Source organism: Kryptolebias marmoratus, linkage group LG2 (genome assembly GCF_001649575.2).
Source record: "Kryptolebias marmoratus isolate JLee-2015 linkage group LG2, ASM164957v2, whole genome shotgun sequence".
In the NCBI taxonomy this organism is placed as follows: Eukaryota; Metazoa; Chordata; class Actinopteri; order Cyprinodontiformes; family Rivulidae; genus Kryptolebias; species Kryptolebias marmoratus.
The window spans coordinates 25,625,468-25,642,039 of record NC_051431.1 but is presented as its reverse complement, the minus strand read 5'-3'; the positions used below and the strand labels follow the sequence as shown (position 1 = coordinate 25,642,039).

The 16,572-nt window shown below is 40.5% G+C and overlaps 3 protein-coding genes across 4 annotated transcripts in view; all 3 read left to right on the top strand.

Moving 5' to 3' along the window:
• si:ch211-167j9.5 (tyrosine kinase receptor Cad96Ca) overlaps positions 1–4,839 on the top strand; it is a 16,118-nt gene extending 11,279 nt beyond the window's left edge. Inside the window, exons 8-11 of one of the 2 annotated variants that reach the window (XM_037979358.1) lie at positions 63–171; positions 2,123–2,222; positions 3,258–3,357; positions 4,492–4,839. In XM_037979358.1, the coding sequence (XP_037835286.1) occupies positions 63–171; positions 2,123–2,222; positions 3,258–3,357; positions 4,492–4,602 (420 nt within the window). In that variant the 3' untranslated portion in view covers positions 4,603–4,839. Of the gene's footprint in view, positions 1–59; positions 172–2,122; positions 2,223–3,257; positions 3,358–4,491 lie in introns of both variants that reach the window. The other variant, XM_017422017.3, reaches the window with a different exon arrangement.
• Positions 4,840–6,876: 2,037 nt separating this feature from the next.
• Positions 6,877–9,991, top strand: tmem97 (transmembrane protein 97). The gene is made up of 3 exons (XM_017422013.3): positions 6,877–7,071; positions 7,157–7,301; positions 9,265–9,991. The coding sequence occupies exons 1-3, from the start codon at positions 6,958–6,960 to the stop codon at positions 9,540–9,542; spliced, it is 537 nt and encodes a 178-aa protein (XP_017277502.1). The 5' UTR covers positions 6,877–6,957; the 3' UTR covers positions 9,543–9,991.
• A 4,790-nt stretch (positions 9,992–14,781) lies between these two features.
• ulk2 (unc-51 like autophagy activating kinase 2) overlaps positions 14,782–16,572 on the top strand; it is a 43,543-nt gene continuing 41,752 nt past the window's right edge. The window contains exon 1 of the mRNA XM_017422022.3: positions 14,782–14,871. Coding sequence (XP_017277511.1) covers positions 14,782–14,871 — 90 coding nt within the window. The remainder of the gene's footprint in view (positions 14,872–16,572) is intronic.

The window sequence follows — 16,572 nt, the reverse complement described above, 5'->3', positions numbered from 1 at the left end:
CCCCCCCGCCGCCGCCTCTGAATGTAAATCACATTTTCCAATGTGTGTGCTTTGTGCAGCAGCGTGTGCCTCTGCGTTGGTACCCCCCTGAATACTTCAAGAACAACAATTACAGCTTCAAAGGAGACGTTTGGGCCTTTGGCATCGTGTTGTGGGAGATGCACACATTTGGTGCGTACTTGGCTCAAAGATGAATGACGCTTAATGTGCGGCGTGAAACGACCAGAGGCTGGTTTAAGTTCAGACACCGCCATGAATCCGAGGTTTAATGGATTATTTCTGACATTTTGAAGTGTGGTTCTGTAATTATGAACAATAAACATCTTACCTGTTGTAGATAGCTCACTGAATGTCCTCAGTTTGGAGAAATAGTTTAAATCTGACAGGACTCAAGAGCTGACGGCTAGTTCGACTGCAGCCAAGACCAAAGATCACCATCTTAAAATATCTCCAATCTCAAACATTTCATAAAGCACTTCATGGGAACAGGATTTGAAAGGTATTTATGCTGCCAAAACTATTCAGTGACCAATCTATTTTTAGCCAATACAGACATGCTTCCAGCAGAAGTCTTATTATTTCCGTATTTTTCACATTTTTTTACATTATGCCTGGGTTTTACACATATTATAGATACGTAGATTACAATAAATCACATTAGGTCCACCAGTTAGCAACATGAGTTTAGAAATATTCAAGACGAAAACAGCAGCTAAAGGCTCATTTCTGCTCAATGGTAAATACACAAATGTATAGAGATGGAGCCTTCTGTCCGTCCTCTGTGTTCATTCCCTGCATATCTCAGGACTAAGCAGAGAGCCTGTGGGTGTGAACCCAACAACAAATGGGGCTGTCCCAATGAAAGTCATGGGGGCAGTGTTGCAACCAACAAAAAAGACAACAGAACTAGCAGAACGTTTTGAAGAGAGGCCATGGGAACGTGTAATCATTATAATCAGGGAGAAGAATTTTTCATCTGAATGTCACGATGTATTTAATGGCTGCACAGACCACCTCATTTTACGTCTTATCATGACCTCCTCCACCACTGCTGTAATGTTCGTTATTGTCTGAAACTGACCTCACTCAGAGTCAATTCTGCCCTCTAGTGGCTGTATTGCCTAACAACCAAGCCAATGTAAAGCAAAAATGGGGCAGAGGGGTTTGACATTTGAAACAGACGTACCTATTTATGCACGTAAAGTGAGCACAAATGGGCTTTTAATCTGGCTAATAATAAACTAAGTATAATTTAAGGCAAAAGTTAGACAGTTTAACATTCACTGTCAGACACATCACACAATCAAAGTCAAAAACTCTGAAAGGAAAACTGAAAAGTTCATTCATTTTAATGTTATTAGAATTAATATTAACATTTTCAGACAGGTTCAGATAAGGGTTCAATTAACAGTGAGGGTGGAGTTTCATGTAGCAGCAGCATTACAAGTTGGTACGGTCCACTTTAGTGGGGTCTTGAGAGGAAGTTGTAATTAGGTGGGGGGACCCTCTCTTTTCTCCTCCGTAATTCAAACCATGCACTGCAGTCAGTTTCGAAATACAGAGTTATTAACGTAAAATTGTGTGATTTTCTTGCAACAGCAGCCGTAGCTATCTGTAGCAGCATTGTGGGCGTCCTAGAGTATTTCTTAAAGTCTACTTTTTCAAACTGAGGCCATCAAAAAGCTGTCCGCAACAGGTAAGATAGCATTTGTTCACCAGCTCTCCACAAAACCCCACTTCAAAATGTCTGAAATATCCTGTTAAAGTCTGAAAGCAGGTTGGCCTCCCTCTCTGATGGCTCAGTATCTGGGTTCAGTTGAAGCAGTCAGGCATCATGGAGTTAACCCTTCACTGCATCATATTATTATTGGGTTTCCCAGATACTGTAAATACAGTAATGGACTGCTGATACACTTTAATACAAATAAAAAAGCCCTCTATCCCCCTTTTAACATTTATCTGACTGTTTAAACATGAAGAACATTGGTCTGAGTTTCAGTCGAGCCTCTGGTATAGGTGACCACATTATGACGCTTCTTTTCAGACCGTAGGAGCGCGCTAACATTTGTCCTAAAGCAAGTATCAGAATATCAGAATTAAACTGGAAAGCTTGAATTTCCAGGTACTTTACCATACTCAAACCTGGAGACGTCAGAGGAGGTGGTGTACCACATCTGTATGGGCCATAAGAACCCAAACCCTGACGGCTGCAGACTGGAAATGTAAGTGAAACCTCCAAGTGGCCATGCTTATAGAAACTAACTGCACTTTGTGATGTTTTACGCCTAGGTAAGTCTTTGCACTGATGTGGTTTTCCCTTAAAGACTGTAACTTATAGGTGACAGAGGAAGAACTGATCCCACTGCTGTAGTTCAACGATAAAACCCTGACTGATCCTACTGTAGAGGCTGGTTTTCAGCTGATCTCCTGCAGCCCATGTCAGAAGTTGACCTCATATCTCTGATTGCTATCAGAAGTTAGGTTATCGTTCTTTGAAGGAGTCCAGTACCGCCCGCTGCCTTTCATGCCAGGCTTTTAAACTAAGATCATCTTATGTCAAGAAATGACGGCGTTATAGCTGCTCTGGTCAACTTTTAGCTCAATATGTGTAAAACTGACTAAGTTATAGTCATTGGCTGTGGTGGCGGCCATCTTGAATTGGGTGTCATGGCAAAAATAAATAGATAAATAAGGGAATCAGGAAGACCCAGCGTGTTGATTTTTATTCATTTAGTCCAAGAGAAATGTCAAGCAGAACATCAACAGGGATGAGACAGATCCAAGCAGCAGAATCTGTCTGACCCAGATTGTAAAACAGTGTCTTTTAAACAAGCTTATCAGTGAGAAAGAACCAGTTTCATCATAACCGGAGGGCCGTATCTTTTTATGAGCTCTGTGAGCTGGCATCAACAGATATGGACTGCACAGGACATTTCTGCTGCACCTAACGAGGACATCTCAGAGGGCTTATCAGGAGCTTATCAGCGAGATTTATTTTCCATAACATTGTGTTGATTTCAGAAGTTAATCAGTTGTAGATGTCCGCTCAATTATTATTTTCTGAAAGTTTCATTAAAATCTGTCCAGTGGTTCATGAGGTATTTTGCTATCAGACAGGAAAAACGAACCCACACATATGAGCGCAAAAGCATTATCTGCCCGCTGCTGAAAGGGGAAAAAGCATTAATCAGTGCTGGCTTACTGTGTCACAGCTCACTGTCTCTGCTCTGAGTGACCATGAAGTCTAAACCCCACAGGCTTCACGTCATGCGAAAGTGCTGGCAGGAGCCTCACACCCTGAGGCCCTCGTTCACAAACATTGTCACCATGCTGGAGAACATCATGGAGAACGACGCGGTAAGCTCCTCTCATTGTCTGTGACCCAATCCCGTGTCTGTTTCTTCTTCTCAAACCTTTAAACACGAGCTCACCTCCAAACCGACGACTCTGTGTGCTGGACCACAGCCTTGGGAGAAAGAATTTTTAAAGCTAAAAGAAGCAGAACACGAGCTAAATGCTAAATGTAGCAAAGCACTAGCTGAAAGCTAAATGCAATAAAAGTCTGTCTAAAAGCTGAAAGGAACAAAAGGCTGGCTAGAAGCTAAAAGTGAGAAAAGGCTAGGTCAAAGCTAAAAATAGCAGAACAGTAACTAAAGGTAGAAGAATGGTAGCTAGAAGTTACCTTAAAACAGCAAAATGGTAGCTATAAGCTAAAATTAGCAAAATGCTGGCTAAAAGCTGAAAGCAACAAAAGGCTCACTGAGAGCTAAAAATGAAAAAGGCTAGGTAGAGGCTAAAAATAGCAGAACAGTTACTAAAAGTAGCCGAATGGTAGCTAGAAGTAGCAAAATGTTAGCTGAAAGCAACAAAATGGTTGCTATAAACTTAAATGAGCAAAAGGCTGGCAGAAACCAAAAGGTGGCAAGACGTTAGCTGAAAGCTAAATGTAGTAAAAAAGCACTTAAAGGTTAAAGGCAAGCTAAAAGCTAAAAGTGGCAGAATGGTAGCTATAAGCTAAAATTCGCATAAGAAGATAAAACTAAAGCAAGTAGTCTGACGCAGGTTCCAGGGAGAACAATGTTTTGAAGGAACTGAAGAGAACTCAATGTATTTCTACAAATATTTGTTCAAATTCAAAATTGTGAAAAGGCTAAGTGTTACAAAAACCAAAAGTCACAGCATCCATCTGAACATTTTGATACATGTATGGCTAAAATAGCAAAAAGTGTGCAGAAGTAGCTGGATTAAAAAAAAAACATACAGAAAAAAATGAAAGAAAACAGTGTGAATGCTGAATCAGCATAAACAGCCTGAAATTCACTCCCTGAATGTTTTCTCTGGACAAGTCTGAGATCTATTTAAACAAAATCTGCAAAAGATTTTACAATTTTCTATTCCATGGCATTTATTGTTTTTTATTTAATATATATAAACAGCCCACAGTCTGTAATTCACATCCCATCTGACCTTCTTTGTCCTCTTTTTTGACAGGATTATGTGGACGTGGAGAGTCCGCAGGGGTTGATGATCGACAGGGCTGATTATCATGAAACTAAGAGTCTACGATCAAGCGTCCTCCTGAATGAAGAAACATCTTTTTAAGTTCTATTTATTGTGCATACAAAGGTTTTTCTTTAAAACCTGTTTTACAGTCTGTAATAAATCTGCCTGCAAAGTGCTGTCGGACAATAAGTAAGTTAGTAGAAAAAAAGAAGGTAAATAAACATACATTTTTTACTGTTGTGGCTAGTAAGTTATATCATGTAATATTTGTCATGTTCTTTACTGTAAACTCTTGGTTTTTGTTTGTTTAATGTATTAAACTTCACTTTTGAAATGTCTGCTTTCTTATTTGTTTATTCCCAGCAGAAATGTAGTAATGAAAAAAAGAACAAAGACAATAAATGTTGGATGATGTGAGAAATGATCTAAAACTTATATAGCACCTTCATAACCTCTCCAGGGCACTTCACAGAGTTTCTCATTCACCCATACACTCTCATACAGTGCTTTTGTTCATATATTTGTATCCTTACAACACTTTTTGTAGTCTCACACCTACACTAAATTCATCTCATGCTGATAACAAAGGAGTTACAGCCTTTTTGGTCAAACCTTGTACAGTGGATATAAAAAGTTTTCACCCCCTGGATGTTTTATGCGTTTATTGCTTTCATAAATCAGTCATGGTCAATATAAATTGGCCTTTTTTTACATAAAAAACTTCTTCAGTGTCAAAGTGAAATTAAACTCTACAGTGATACCAATGTATGTAATGTAAAATAAGTGATTGCATAAATATTCACCCTCTTTAAAGTGTTTGTCCCAATTTAACTCAGAGAAAAGATTGTTGAAAAACAAGTCAGGGTGTGAGTAGACCTAAACATCCTTAGGAGTTCTGTTCAACCCATCATCAAGAAACAGAAGGAATATGGAACGTGTGTAAATCTACCAAGAGTAGATCATCACAAACTGAGTGACCGTGAAGAAGGAGAAAAGTCAGAGAGACCACCATGACACCTGTGACTCTGAAGGAGGTCCAAGCTTCAGCAGGGGAGATGAAGAGACTGAGCTACAACAAGTGATCTTCACCAGGCTGAGCTTCATGGGAGAGAGGCGAAGAGGAAGACTCTGTGGGAGAAAACTCAGATTAAATCTCCATTAGAGTTGGCTGTGGTGGCCATTTTAAATAGGGTTGACTCAAAAAGTGAATCAGTTGTAGATGTACAGGCAGTGATTACTTTCGGAGTTTAATACAGATCTATCCATTGTTAATAAGTCATTTTGCTAACAAACAAACAAACAGGGTTTTTGCTAACAGTTATTGTTAATGTTTTTGTCATGGTTGGTGGAGAGTTGGTCAGACCCAAATGCAGACCGACAAGGTGGAACTCAAAAGGAAAACAAATTTATTTACAAAAGAAAAACAAAAGGCTGACGAGGCAGCAACTAAACTGATCAACAAAAACTTACAAACAGGATTCTGGGACCACGAGGAAGCACGCTGAAGTGAAACAACGAAGCAGCAAGCGAGCGTGGAAAATGACCCGGTTTTAAAGACCGAAGGTAACGAGTAAGTGGAAACAGGTGTGAATGGTGAGGCAGGGTGAGCTATAGCATGAGGAACACAGGGAGCAGAACCACTAAACACTGGAGAAATAAACACAAGAAACAACAAACCCAATGCAAAAGTCAACCAAAGATAACCAAATCTCGACAGTTTTAAGTATAAATATTGCACATTATATAGAGCTCAAAGTATGTGTTTGGAGTTATGCTCGGGTACTACCACACCAAACTTTAGCTCAAAATCTGTAAAACTGACTGACTTACAACCGTCTGTTTTTGTCCCAGGTAGCTGTGGCGGCCATCTTGATGTGAGTTGACCTCATCATTTGATGGGTTGTAGATGTAGACCCAATGATTGTATTCTGAACTTTTTATTAATATCCACCCAGTGTTTCATGAGATATTTTGCTAACAGAGTGGCAAACACATTTTACACAACTGGTCAGTGTTTAGAGTATGTGTTGGCAATGGTGCTCAGCTACTACCACGTTAAATTTGAGCTCCACATCTTTAAAATTGGCTCAGTCACAGACATTTTTGTGTTTGCTAACGTCGTTTAGCTGAGTCGGCCATCTTGAATGGGATTGACTTCATCCAGTGATAATAATTTGAGTTTCATTAAAATCTGTCCGCTGGTTCAACAGATGTCTTCTTTACACACGAGCCTTCGACGGCGGGCGATAATGTAAAGACAAAGTGATGAGTTCTGATAAAAACGAGGGACACTCAAAGCAGCAAGGAACGAGTGGTGCGTTCAGGAACGCCCCGTCTCCCGTTGCGAGCCAATGGGATTGAGATAGGAAACATGCGTTTTTACGACATTCTGCTGCCGCTGCGAACTTGGACACGCTTTCTTATCTTTCCTTCGCTCCGAATGAAGCTGGGATAATGGCGGTCCGACTTTTAGAAATAATCTTCTTCTTCTATTTCGCGTCTCACATTCCTATCACTTTATTCATTGACTTACAGGCCCTTCTGCCGGGACATGTGTACCCCCAGCAGGTAAGTGGCTCCCCGTCCTGCCTTCTGCAGGACCAGAAACAGTTTGCATGACCCCCCACCTCCTAACCCTCCTGTTGGTCTGCAGCTGAAGGACCTTCTCAGCTGGTACGCAGAGGAGTTCAAAGACCCCATGGTTCTGGACCCACCTGAGTGGTTCAAGTCCTTCATTTTCTGTGAGGCTTTCCTTCAAACTCCATTTTTCCCCATCGCAGCTTATGCTTTCCTGAAAGGTCAGTAAACACAAAGCTTCATTGATGACATATGTTGTTAAAAAATAACAATTGTGATTGATTGTAGTAATTGTCCAACTCACCAGGAATCCCCCATCTATAAACATGTAATCCTGTCATTTTTAAAATGATTTGGATCCTAAAGAACTGTACTAATGAGCAAAATGTAGTCAGAACTGTGATTGCATTGTTTCCCTCTTTTTTATTTTTCTCTACGTTTTTTGCAATCAGACTATTTCTGCATACTTTGTGCTCTGCTGCCATCCTGTTCTGTTTTAGCTTTATGTCAGTCTTTGGCTACTTTTTGTTTCTAGTGAGTCTTTTGCTCTTTTTAGTTAGCTTTTTTTTCCTACATTTAGCTTTTAGACTTATGATACATTTAGCTAACCTTTTGCTACTTCCAACTAGTTTTTTCCAACATTTTATTGTTTTTAGCTAACATTTTGCTATGTTTGCCTTTTTTTACCATTTGCTGCTTTTAGCTTTTGCTACATATTGCTTTTAGCTAGCAATTTGCTACTTTTAGCTTGGCTTTTGATACTTTTATCAAAAGACTGTTAGCTGTTAGCTATTTGTTTGCTGGAAAAGCCTCTATCTAGCCCATTTCTGCTTTTAGCTAGCCTTTTTGCTACCTTTAGCATTTGGCTAACACTTTGCTACTTTTGGATTTTAGCAAGCCTTTTGATACATGTAGCATTTAGCTAGCATTTGCTATATTTACCTGGGGGTTTAGTACTTTAGCTAGGCATTTGCTACTAGTGTTGTGCTTTAGTTCTGCTTCTTTTAGCTTTACCAACTCAGTTTCAGCTTTAACACTGCGGTTTCACGACTAATTAATTTCTTTAGTCTTTCTTTTGTTTCACAGCTATATAACTAAATATTAATCTCAAAGGGTCGGATGTCCAGTCAAGGTAAATAAAAAGAAAGAAAACAAAACTATACCTAAAATGATCATCTAGTCTTCATCTGGTTTTATTAATGATATAATACAGCCTTTGATGAAGAATAACACATCATACATTACATCATTTATTTGACAAAAAAGGACAAAGCAGCAGAAACAGTCTATGAAGAAGCCTTTTTGTTTCTTTACAAGTTATGAAGGTAAGATAGCTCAAACTGCTCAGAGCAATGCTCAGACAAACGCCAGAGGAAATGCATTATTTTAATAGGAAACAGATAGAAAAAGACTGTTCGGAAAAGTTGTGCTTAATAAAAAAAAAACCCTTGGTCAGCTACGTTCAGACTGACAGCAGGAGTCCTGCCACGGTCCAGAGACGCCTTACAAACAAAACATGGCTCGCACGCTGCATGACTCATTTATTTGCACCAGGTGAGGTTTTAAGCACACCGGTTCATCCGGTGAGGTCGCTGCTGCAGAACACCATCTTAAATCCCTCCCTCCTGCAGGGGGCGCCACAGCGATTGAACCTGTGTGGGAGATTTGGTTAATGTTTTCTGCCGGGTGCCCTTCCTGATACAACCTGAGCCCAAACCTGCAAAATATGTCATGAGCCTCTGAATGGATTTTACCAAAACCTAACTAACGCTGTGCAAGATATCCCATGAGATTGTACATAATGTTACATTTAAGGTTGAACCAAAACAGCTATAATGTTGTTATTTCTCAACATAAGATGATGTAAGGCGGCGGGCGATATGCATGCCTTCAAGCAGTGCTACCCCTTTAATTAATAAATAAATAAGATGTTATGTCTTGTTTCCCACCTGGTGTTATACCTTATTATAAAGCCTGGTATGGGCTAAATGTTTATCATGGACTTCGACTTTAACCATAACCATCAGATACAGCTAACATCAGTGAAGGTGACCACAGCACCTAAAAAAAATACAAGTGAAGAAATAATTCAGAAAATATGTCTTGTTCAGTGTCCATTGGAGCTGTTTGTCCGTGACATTACGCATCACAGTGCACCATCTCCTGATCCCTCTCATCCTCCAGGTGGCTGTAGGTGGATCCGGACTCCTGCCATTCTGTACGCCACACATGTTGCCACCACGCTTCTTCCCATCCTGGCACACATCCTCTTCCACCAGTTCCCCGTGAAACCCCATCCCGGCCCACAAACCCCCCGGGAGCGCTGGCTGCTGGCCTCCATATACGCACCGTACCTGCTGGTGCCGGTGCTTCTGCTTCTGACAATGCTGCTGTCCTCCACATACAACTCCGACTCCAAGCCTGAGAGAGCGGCGGTCGCCAAATCCAAGAAGAAGAAGTGAAGGAAGGTGGACTTCACGCTGATTTTAGAGGATGTTCTTCCGTCCCTTCTGAGTTTGCGCTCAGAAAACGTGAAAGCTTGTGTTTCGTATTTCACAACACTATAAATGAGAAGAAATCGCTGCTGTCGAATCAACCAGAACTTTTATCATTGTTCTTTTAATTAAATCCGTTTGTTTGATTTGTTGTGTGTTTTATTACCACTGCTAATTGGTGATGAAATTTTCTCATTTTGATAATTCTTTAAGATGTTGTGAGTCTTTCCTTTATGCATTAAAAATAATTTAGGTGGTCCAACCGCATTTATGAAGAAGTGTGGACGATGGGAAAAAGAAAAAAAAAGCAATAATTTGCAAATGTAATAAACCCATTTTTTATTCACAAAATCAAATGTCTAAATCAAGAAACTGTAATTATTTGGAAAAAATAAAGTAATTTTTGAATTTGTTTACCACTCTTTCATCTCCTCTTCTTTTAACATCAGTCTGTAAACAACTATTACCTGAGGAGAGCAGCTGCTGGAGGTTTTAGAGGGAATGTTGGAGGATTTTAGCTTTTCAACCGTCCTGGATCTTTGCTGGAGTTTTTGTTTTGTGATGCGCCAAATGTTTTCACCTGGTGAGAGGTCTGGCCTTCTACTACGAAGCCCTGCTGTTGTAATGAATGCAGTATGCGGTTATAATATAATATAATATAATAAAGCAAACAAAAAACCATAAAGGTCTTCCCTGAGCAGATATTCTAAGACTTGTTTATACTTTGCATCTATGGTACTTTTCCAGATGTGTCTGTAAGCACTAATGCACCCCCATACCATCAGTGAGGCAGGTTTTTAAACTGTGCGCAGAAACCAGGCCGGATAGTCCTTCTCCTTTTCAGTACAATGTGTGGCATCTGTAGTTTCCAAATAAAATTTCAAATCTGGATTTCTTTGACCTCAGATCAGTTTCCCACTCTGCCTCAGTCCATTTGAAATGATCTGTGGTCCAGAGAAGACAGCAGAGTTTCTGGATGGTTCCCATCTATCTTCTTCTCCTCCTGACAGAGCTTTAAGCAGCATTAGTGGACGGTACAGTGAGCTGTGTTTACAGACAGTGATCTGTGGAAGTGTTCCTGAGTCCATGCAGTGATGTCCAGAACACAATCAGACCTGTTTTAATGGAGTGGCCCCTGAGGGCCTGAAGATCACAGGGAGCCAATATTGACTTTCAGCCTTTTGTTATTTGAGCTCAGAGATTTCTCCAGATTTTTGAAAACTGATGATATTATGAACTGTAGATGATGGGATATTCAAAGCCTTCTCAATTTTCCAGTGAGGAACATTATTCTGAAATTGTTTCACTATTTTGAGACAGTTTTTCACAGACTGGCGAACCTCTGCCCATCTTTACTTCTGAGAGATTCAGCCTCACTGAAATGCTCTTTTTATCCCCAGTCTTCTTACTGACCTGTTGCAAATTAACGTAATTATTTGCAACATGCTCCTCCTGCTGTTTTTATTCAAACCATTTAATTTCACAGCCTTTTGTTGCCATTGACCCAGCCTTTACTGTACAATTTCTTAGTTTCGATATTTGACATGTTTACTGTCTTCCATTGTGAATAAAATACAAGTTTATGAGATTTGCAAATAATTGCATTCTATTTTTGTTTGCATTTTGCGGTTGTAAATAGCCTTACTATGATACCTCATGGGCCACTCTTTGTCTTGACTAAGATAATATCATGACATGTTGATGGTAAACAATAAATTATTCGGAAAATCTTTTTGAAAGACCAAAATAAAAAAAAGGTTACCAGCATTCTAGAGGGCACTAAAAAATTTGTGACAGCTAAACAGTAGGAGCTCTTACCTCTGTTTTGATTTCTCGTGTTTAGATTTGGGAATTTTAAAGATAGTTATAGGGGTTTTTGGCTCATCAGTCAGTGCTTTAGGGCTGCACAATCTCATCAGTAATTATCAAAGATAGTTTTACTTCAGTCTGTGTTCCTAATATACAGATGAGCTCTGACCTGTCATGGACTAACATCAGTGTAGTGGCTAAACTCCCATAAACAGTGTGTATTTATAGGCTAAAAAAAAAGAAATGAAAACATTATGAAACATTGCTGAGCATCAATGTATTTGCAAATGACAGAAAGGTTTCATACATTTGAGATTAACAAAGCTTCTGACAATTTTTATTTTTAAATTGCACTTAGTGTCAACTATTCATGTTTTCATACTCGTATATTTATGTGCCGGCGTTCCATTTGCATTTAATCATCAGGTATGTGTCCCAGCCACCAGAGGGCCATCTAATCAGTGTTTAGATATTTTGCATTGGCACATCACTTTTATTCTTAGGAAAAAAAGCGACTGTTTTCAAACTCTGTTGCGTTGTCATAATGTGGAGACTGCCTCAGTCTGAGTAAAATGTTCATGTTTGTCAGACTTTAATTTGACAAAAGTGGCTGATGAAACTGAATGAAACCAGTTCCTTGTGACTCGGCGAGAAGAATGGGGTAAGGAAAATGGATGGGTGGACATTCAAAAGAACTATTAGAACGAATCATTTGAGTATGTTGAAGACATCATAGCCTGTGTTAACTCAGAAAACTCAGACTAATTGTCATAAACTTGTTTTATTCAAATTTAAGTATTGCTTCTAAGAAATATGCAGCAACTGAGACCCCAAATAACCTTTTGACATACTGTATATTGAAATTCAAGATTTGAATAAGGCATTTTGCCCTCGTTATTTAAGAAGTTTGAACCCAACATTTATTTATTGATCAAAGACAATGATCGGTTTGTAGGTAGACCACAATATCAAAAGTCAGTGTCAAAACCATATATTTTTTCTGTCATACTGTTTCTATAGTTTAAATGCCTTTTAATAAAATACCAGAGACAAAACTGCTGTGATGGTTTAAATAAAATTGGACATGACGGTTCAAACTCACTCACTTCATTTCAGTAACTGCTTAGTCTCCATTTTATTGACCACAGTTCTCTGTGTAACACAGCTTCTTTTGTCCTACTCCATCCCAGCAGCGTCCTCTAGTGAAAAGAAGTAATAACAGCAACAGAACAGAGCAATAATGCATTTACTGTGTAAACCCGAAAAACACAACATCTCCCCTGTTACCCAAACAATCATTCTCACTAATGTTTTTTTAAGTAACTTATATCATCATATAGTAATTTTGCCAGGTTGATGCTTGTCTTTCCCTTTGCAGAACAGTTTGTCTTGGCGTTCGTTTTGGGCTGAGGAGTTCCTAAGCTCTCAGTCCTTGATGTTTCATTTGGACCCTGTGACATATTGGCTCACGGTTTCATCAGCATGTTGCACATGTTGTCTGAATGGCTTCATGAAATGTTGCACCTTGTTCTGGTAGTGTGTAGAACAGACACTGCCCTTCTGAACCCAAGCAGTGTAATAAAACCACATGTCGTCTCACATCCAGCCATGTTCCTCCCTGAGCATTTTCAATAAGCATACAATTGTTGAATATTTTCTGCCACATTTTAAATTGTATCAGAGGAAAGGCCATGGACTCTGTTCTGAAGCACTCATTCTTGTCACTGATTTTGTTGTGGGCGGTTGTGATAAAACAGGAGACAATGGTTTGAACTCACAAACTTTATTTCAGTCCCTGCTGAGACTCTGTTTTATTAAACACGGTTCTTCCGCATAATTACTCTCATTGCTTTCTAACAGTCTCTTCTGTACTAAGCTATCACAGCAGCGCCCTTTGATGACGAGAAGTAATAGCATTAGAACAGAGCAACAATACATTTACTGTGTAAAGCTGAAAACGCAACAAAAGCAAATTTCCAGTACCTTTGATTCAACAAAATTTTGTAGAAATAAAGTGTTATAAATCAAAAAGCTGATCACAAGTTGGTTTATAACCTGTCTTGAGTTGGGGAAAAAGTTGGCACGTTTTAAACAGAGTGACTGTCAACATGTTCACTTGTATTCTCTTAGTCTCCTTATTTATATATGTGTGTTTAAATTAAAATGACTATAAATAAATATTTTACTAAGTTTTTTATACTATTATAGTAATTGTAAAACAATATGGGATAATATTTAGGCAGCAAAGGAGGGATGGTTGTATTTTTGTTTTTAAATAAAAGCAAAAAAACAAAACAATCATACCATTACCATTATTACCGACGGACCGTGGTATTTTCCTCAGGATGATCGTCAGAACGGGACTCGAACGGACTAGCTGCTGAGGCGGAAGGACATGTTGTTGCTGTGCTCCGCGGCCTATAAAAGCGGAACATGGCGCTGGCCTGCTGGTGTAATGTTGTAGTCAACAGCTCACGTGAAGAGCGAGAGGCTTCAAGTGGTTCTAACTGTAGGCTCAGAATCGCGTCGCTGGAATCCGCAGTTTAATGTGTCGCACTGAACCGGGACAGTCGCCCCCGTACTGTCGCCCGCTCGGCGATGGAGTAAACAAGCGGTTGCCTCCAACTGGTTGTCAGCCGGGGACAGGGCAGCGGTTTTCAAGGCTGGGGGAATGTGTCCCGAGGACTCGAACGTCTCATCGAGGACGACAGAGAATATGGACTAACGTCTTCGGGTGGACGGCAGCTCGGTGCTGACGTTTTTAATTTATGTCGCATCCTTGAGATGTTTCAGGTTAGCAGCTGAATGTGGACTGTCGTTAGCTAGCCTCCAGCTTGTACATTTTAGGTAAACTGTCCTAACATGCTAGCCTAATGTTCTTGTTGGGATATTTGCGCACTGTGGGCAGCAGCTATGACTGTAGGTGTAGCCCCTCGGTTATGTCATTGTCGGGCTAACCTAGAGCTCGGTGCCCGCAGCTGCTTCGTGTCCAGCCGGCTCGCCATCATGTAGGCAGTCCGTCCAGATAGGTTAGGTAACCGGGGACAAAGTGTGTTGGTTAGTCCTTTGTTGGCTCTGAACTACTCATCTGGGTCAAAGACAGCTGGCACCGACGCAGTTTATCTGAGGATTGATGCTCCAAGCTGCCTAATCTGTGATATTCAAACGTCCCCCCTCTTCTCGGAGGGCATGTGAATGCACCACGTCCTGCCTCCGTGTCTTACTCACACCTTATAGAACATCTGTGCCACCTGCTGTGAAATCATCCTGCAGAAGAGGGAAGCAGCATCAGCTCTGAGTGGATTTATTGCTCCTGGATCTTTTTTTGTTTTTGTTTGTTTGTTTCCTTTTCTCTTCCAATTGAGGAGCTCTGAGCTGAGCAGTCCTCCTCCTCGCCATGGAAACTGTTGGAGACTTTGAGTACAGCAGGAAGGACCTGGTGGGACATGGAGCCTTTGCCGTGGTGTTCAAAGGGAGACACAGGAAGGTAATGAAACATTTGACTTGCATCATTTGCCCCCCACCCCCCGGCTTCTCTGCTGCAAAGTAAGCAGCCCAAATCTGGGTCAGTCATTGAAGACCATCAGCCAGCTCTTCTGCTGTGTTATCCAGAAACTCTCTTTGCCACACATCTGAACGATATGGCACTCTGACAGATGGGTTTTGTAACATTTCATCATCCCGTCGTCGCCTGTTTAGGTGTATTTATGTTATTTAGTTCATTCATGAAATGGATGAGTCAGGCGTCAGTGAATGGCGTGCTGACGTACTGAGGCAGGAGGAGGAGGAGGAGGAGGAGGAGGAGGAGGAGATGGTGTTTTGCTTTAAGAATTACAAGCCTTAGATAAGAGCTGCACAGTCTCCATTCATATCGAAGCAATTCAGTCCGTGAGATCAATGGAGTTAAATGTTTAAATATGACTTCCTGTCCCAGAAAAGAAGCCGTGGCCGTGGGTCGGGGCGTGCGTGTGTAATGGAGAGATGCAGGAGATGACATCATGTTGCCCCCATTGCTCCCGACGCGAATGGGCTGACATTTCTCGGTGAAAATGGGTCCCGTTTCTCTCTAAAAGTCAACAAACTAGATTAAAGCTGGGGAATTCTAAGTGAGCCTCGGCCTTCAAACCTCCTGCTTCTTGCTGGGAGCTGTGCGTGTGTGTCTGTGCGCATCCACACACGTCTCACGTCTCCATGTCCTGTTAAGCACATGAGGCGTGTGATGTGTTCACTGCCTGTTTAAGTCTCTGTGTAACCTACTTACAGGGCTGTTTCCATCACAGAGGAACAGAAAGGTCCAATTCTGGTCCTGGAGGGCCACTATCCTGCATGTTTTAGTCGTTTCCCTGCTCTTCAGGTTCTGCGGAAGCCTGGTAATCACTCAGTCATTCAAATGAGGTGTGTCAAAGCAGAGAAACAACTAAAACATGCAGGACAGTGGCCCTCCAGGGCCAGGATTGGACGCCACCCAGTGAGAGGCACCTGAATGTAACGTAACACCGTCACGTCTTTGTTGAATCGTCAGAACTTAGAGACTCAAGGTGTGCTGTAATTTCAAATCATTAAACAAAGGCTTCTCACAAGTGAGTGTACATTTATTAAAAATGATATTGCTACATCTATGCTGCACTAATGTAATAATTATGGAATATAGAGTAAATTTTAGATTTGTACATGTTCGTGAAGCTCTTTTTTTTTTTTTTTTCCAAAGGAAGGACTGTAGTTCTTCTCATATAAAACACACACAAAGGTCAGAGCTTCAAGAGGCATTTTCCTCTTTTATTATATTGGGCACTTTTAAAGAAAAAAAATCAGTGATGTTTGTACTTAATCAATTACCAATTAGGAAAATGATGCAGCTGCTAGAGCCAGCTCATTGTAGTTTTTTTTAAGTCAGAGTGCTCTTCTGTTTATTGTTTCTGAGTGAACAGGGTCTTCTAAGGGTTAAATATATGTTTGTTTAAGTTAAGCCTTTATATTTATGTCCCTGTGATGGAATGGAGACTTGTCCAGGGTGTCCCCTGCCTCTCACACAGTGACTGCTGGAGATAGACACCAGCTTCCCTGTGACCCAGAATGGAGAAGCGGGTAAAGAAAACGGATGTGTGGATGTTTTTTAACAGCCATCGGCAGCCTTAATATTTAAAGATTAGCATCAGTCATAAAAAATGGCATCTCTTTCAAAATCTAA

Excerpts from the sequence above, each read along its gene's own strand:
- tmem97 (XM_017422013.3), top strand. The coding sequence starts at position 6,958 with ATGGCGGTCCGACTTTTAGAAATAATCTTCTTCTTCTATTTCGCGTCT. Across the intron at positions 7,072-7,156 it reads GACATGTGTACCCCCAGCAG|CTGAAGGACCTTCTCAGCTG; the intron begins GTAAGTGGCTCC and ends GTTGGTCTGCAG. Across the intron at positions 7,302-9,264 it reads AGCTTATGCTTTCCTGAAAG|GTGGCTGTAGGTGGATCCGG; the intron begins GTCAGTAAACAC and ends CTCATCCTCCAG.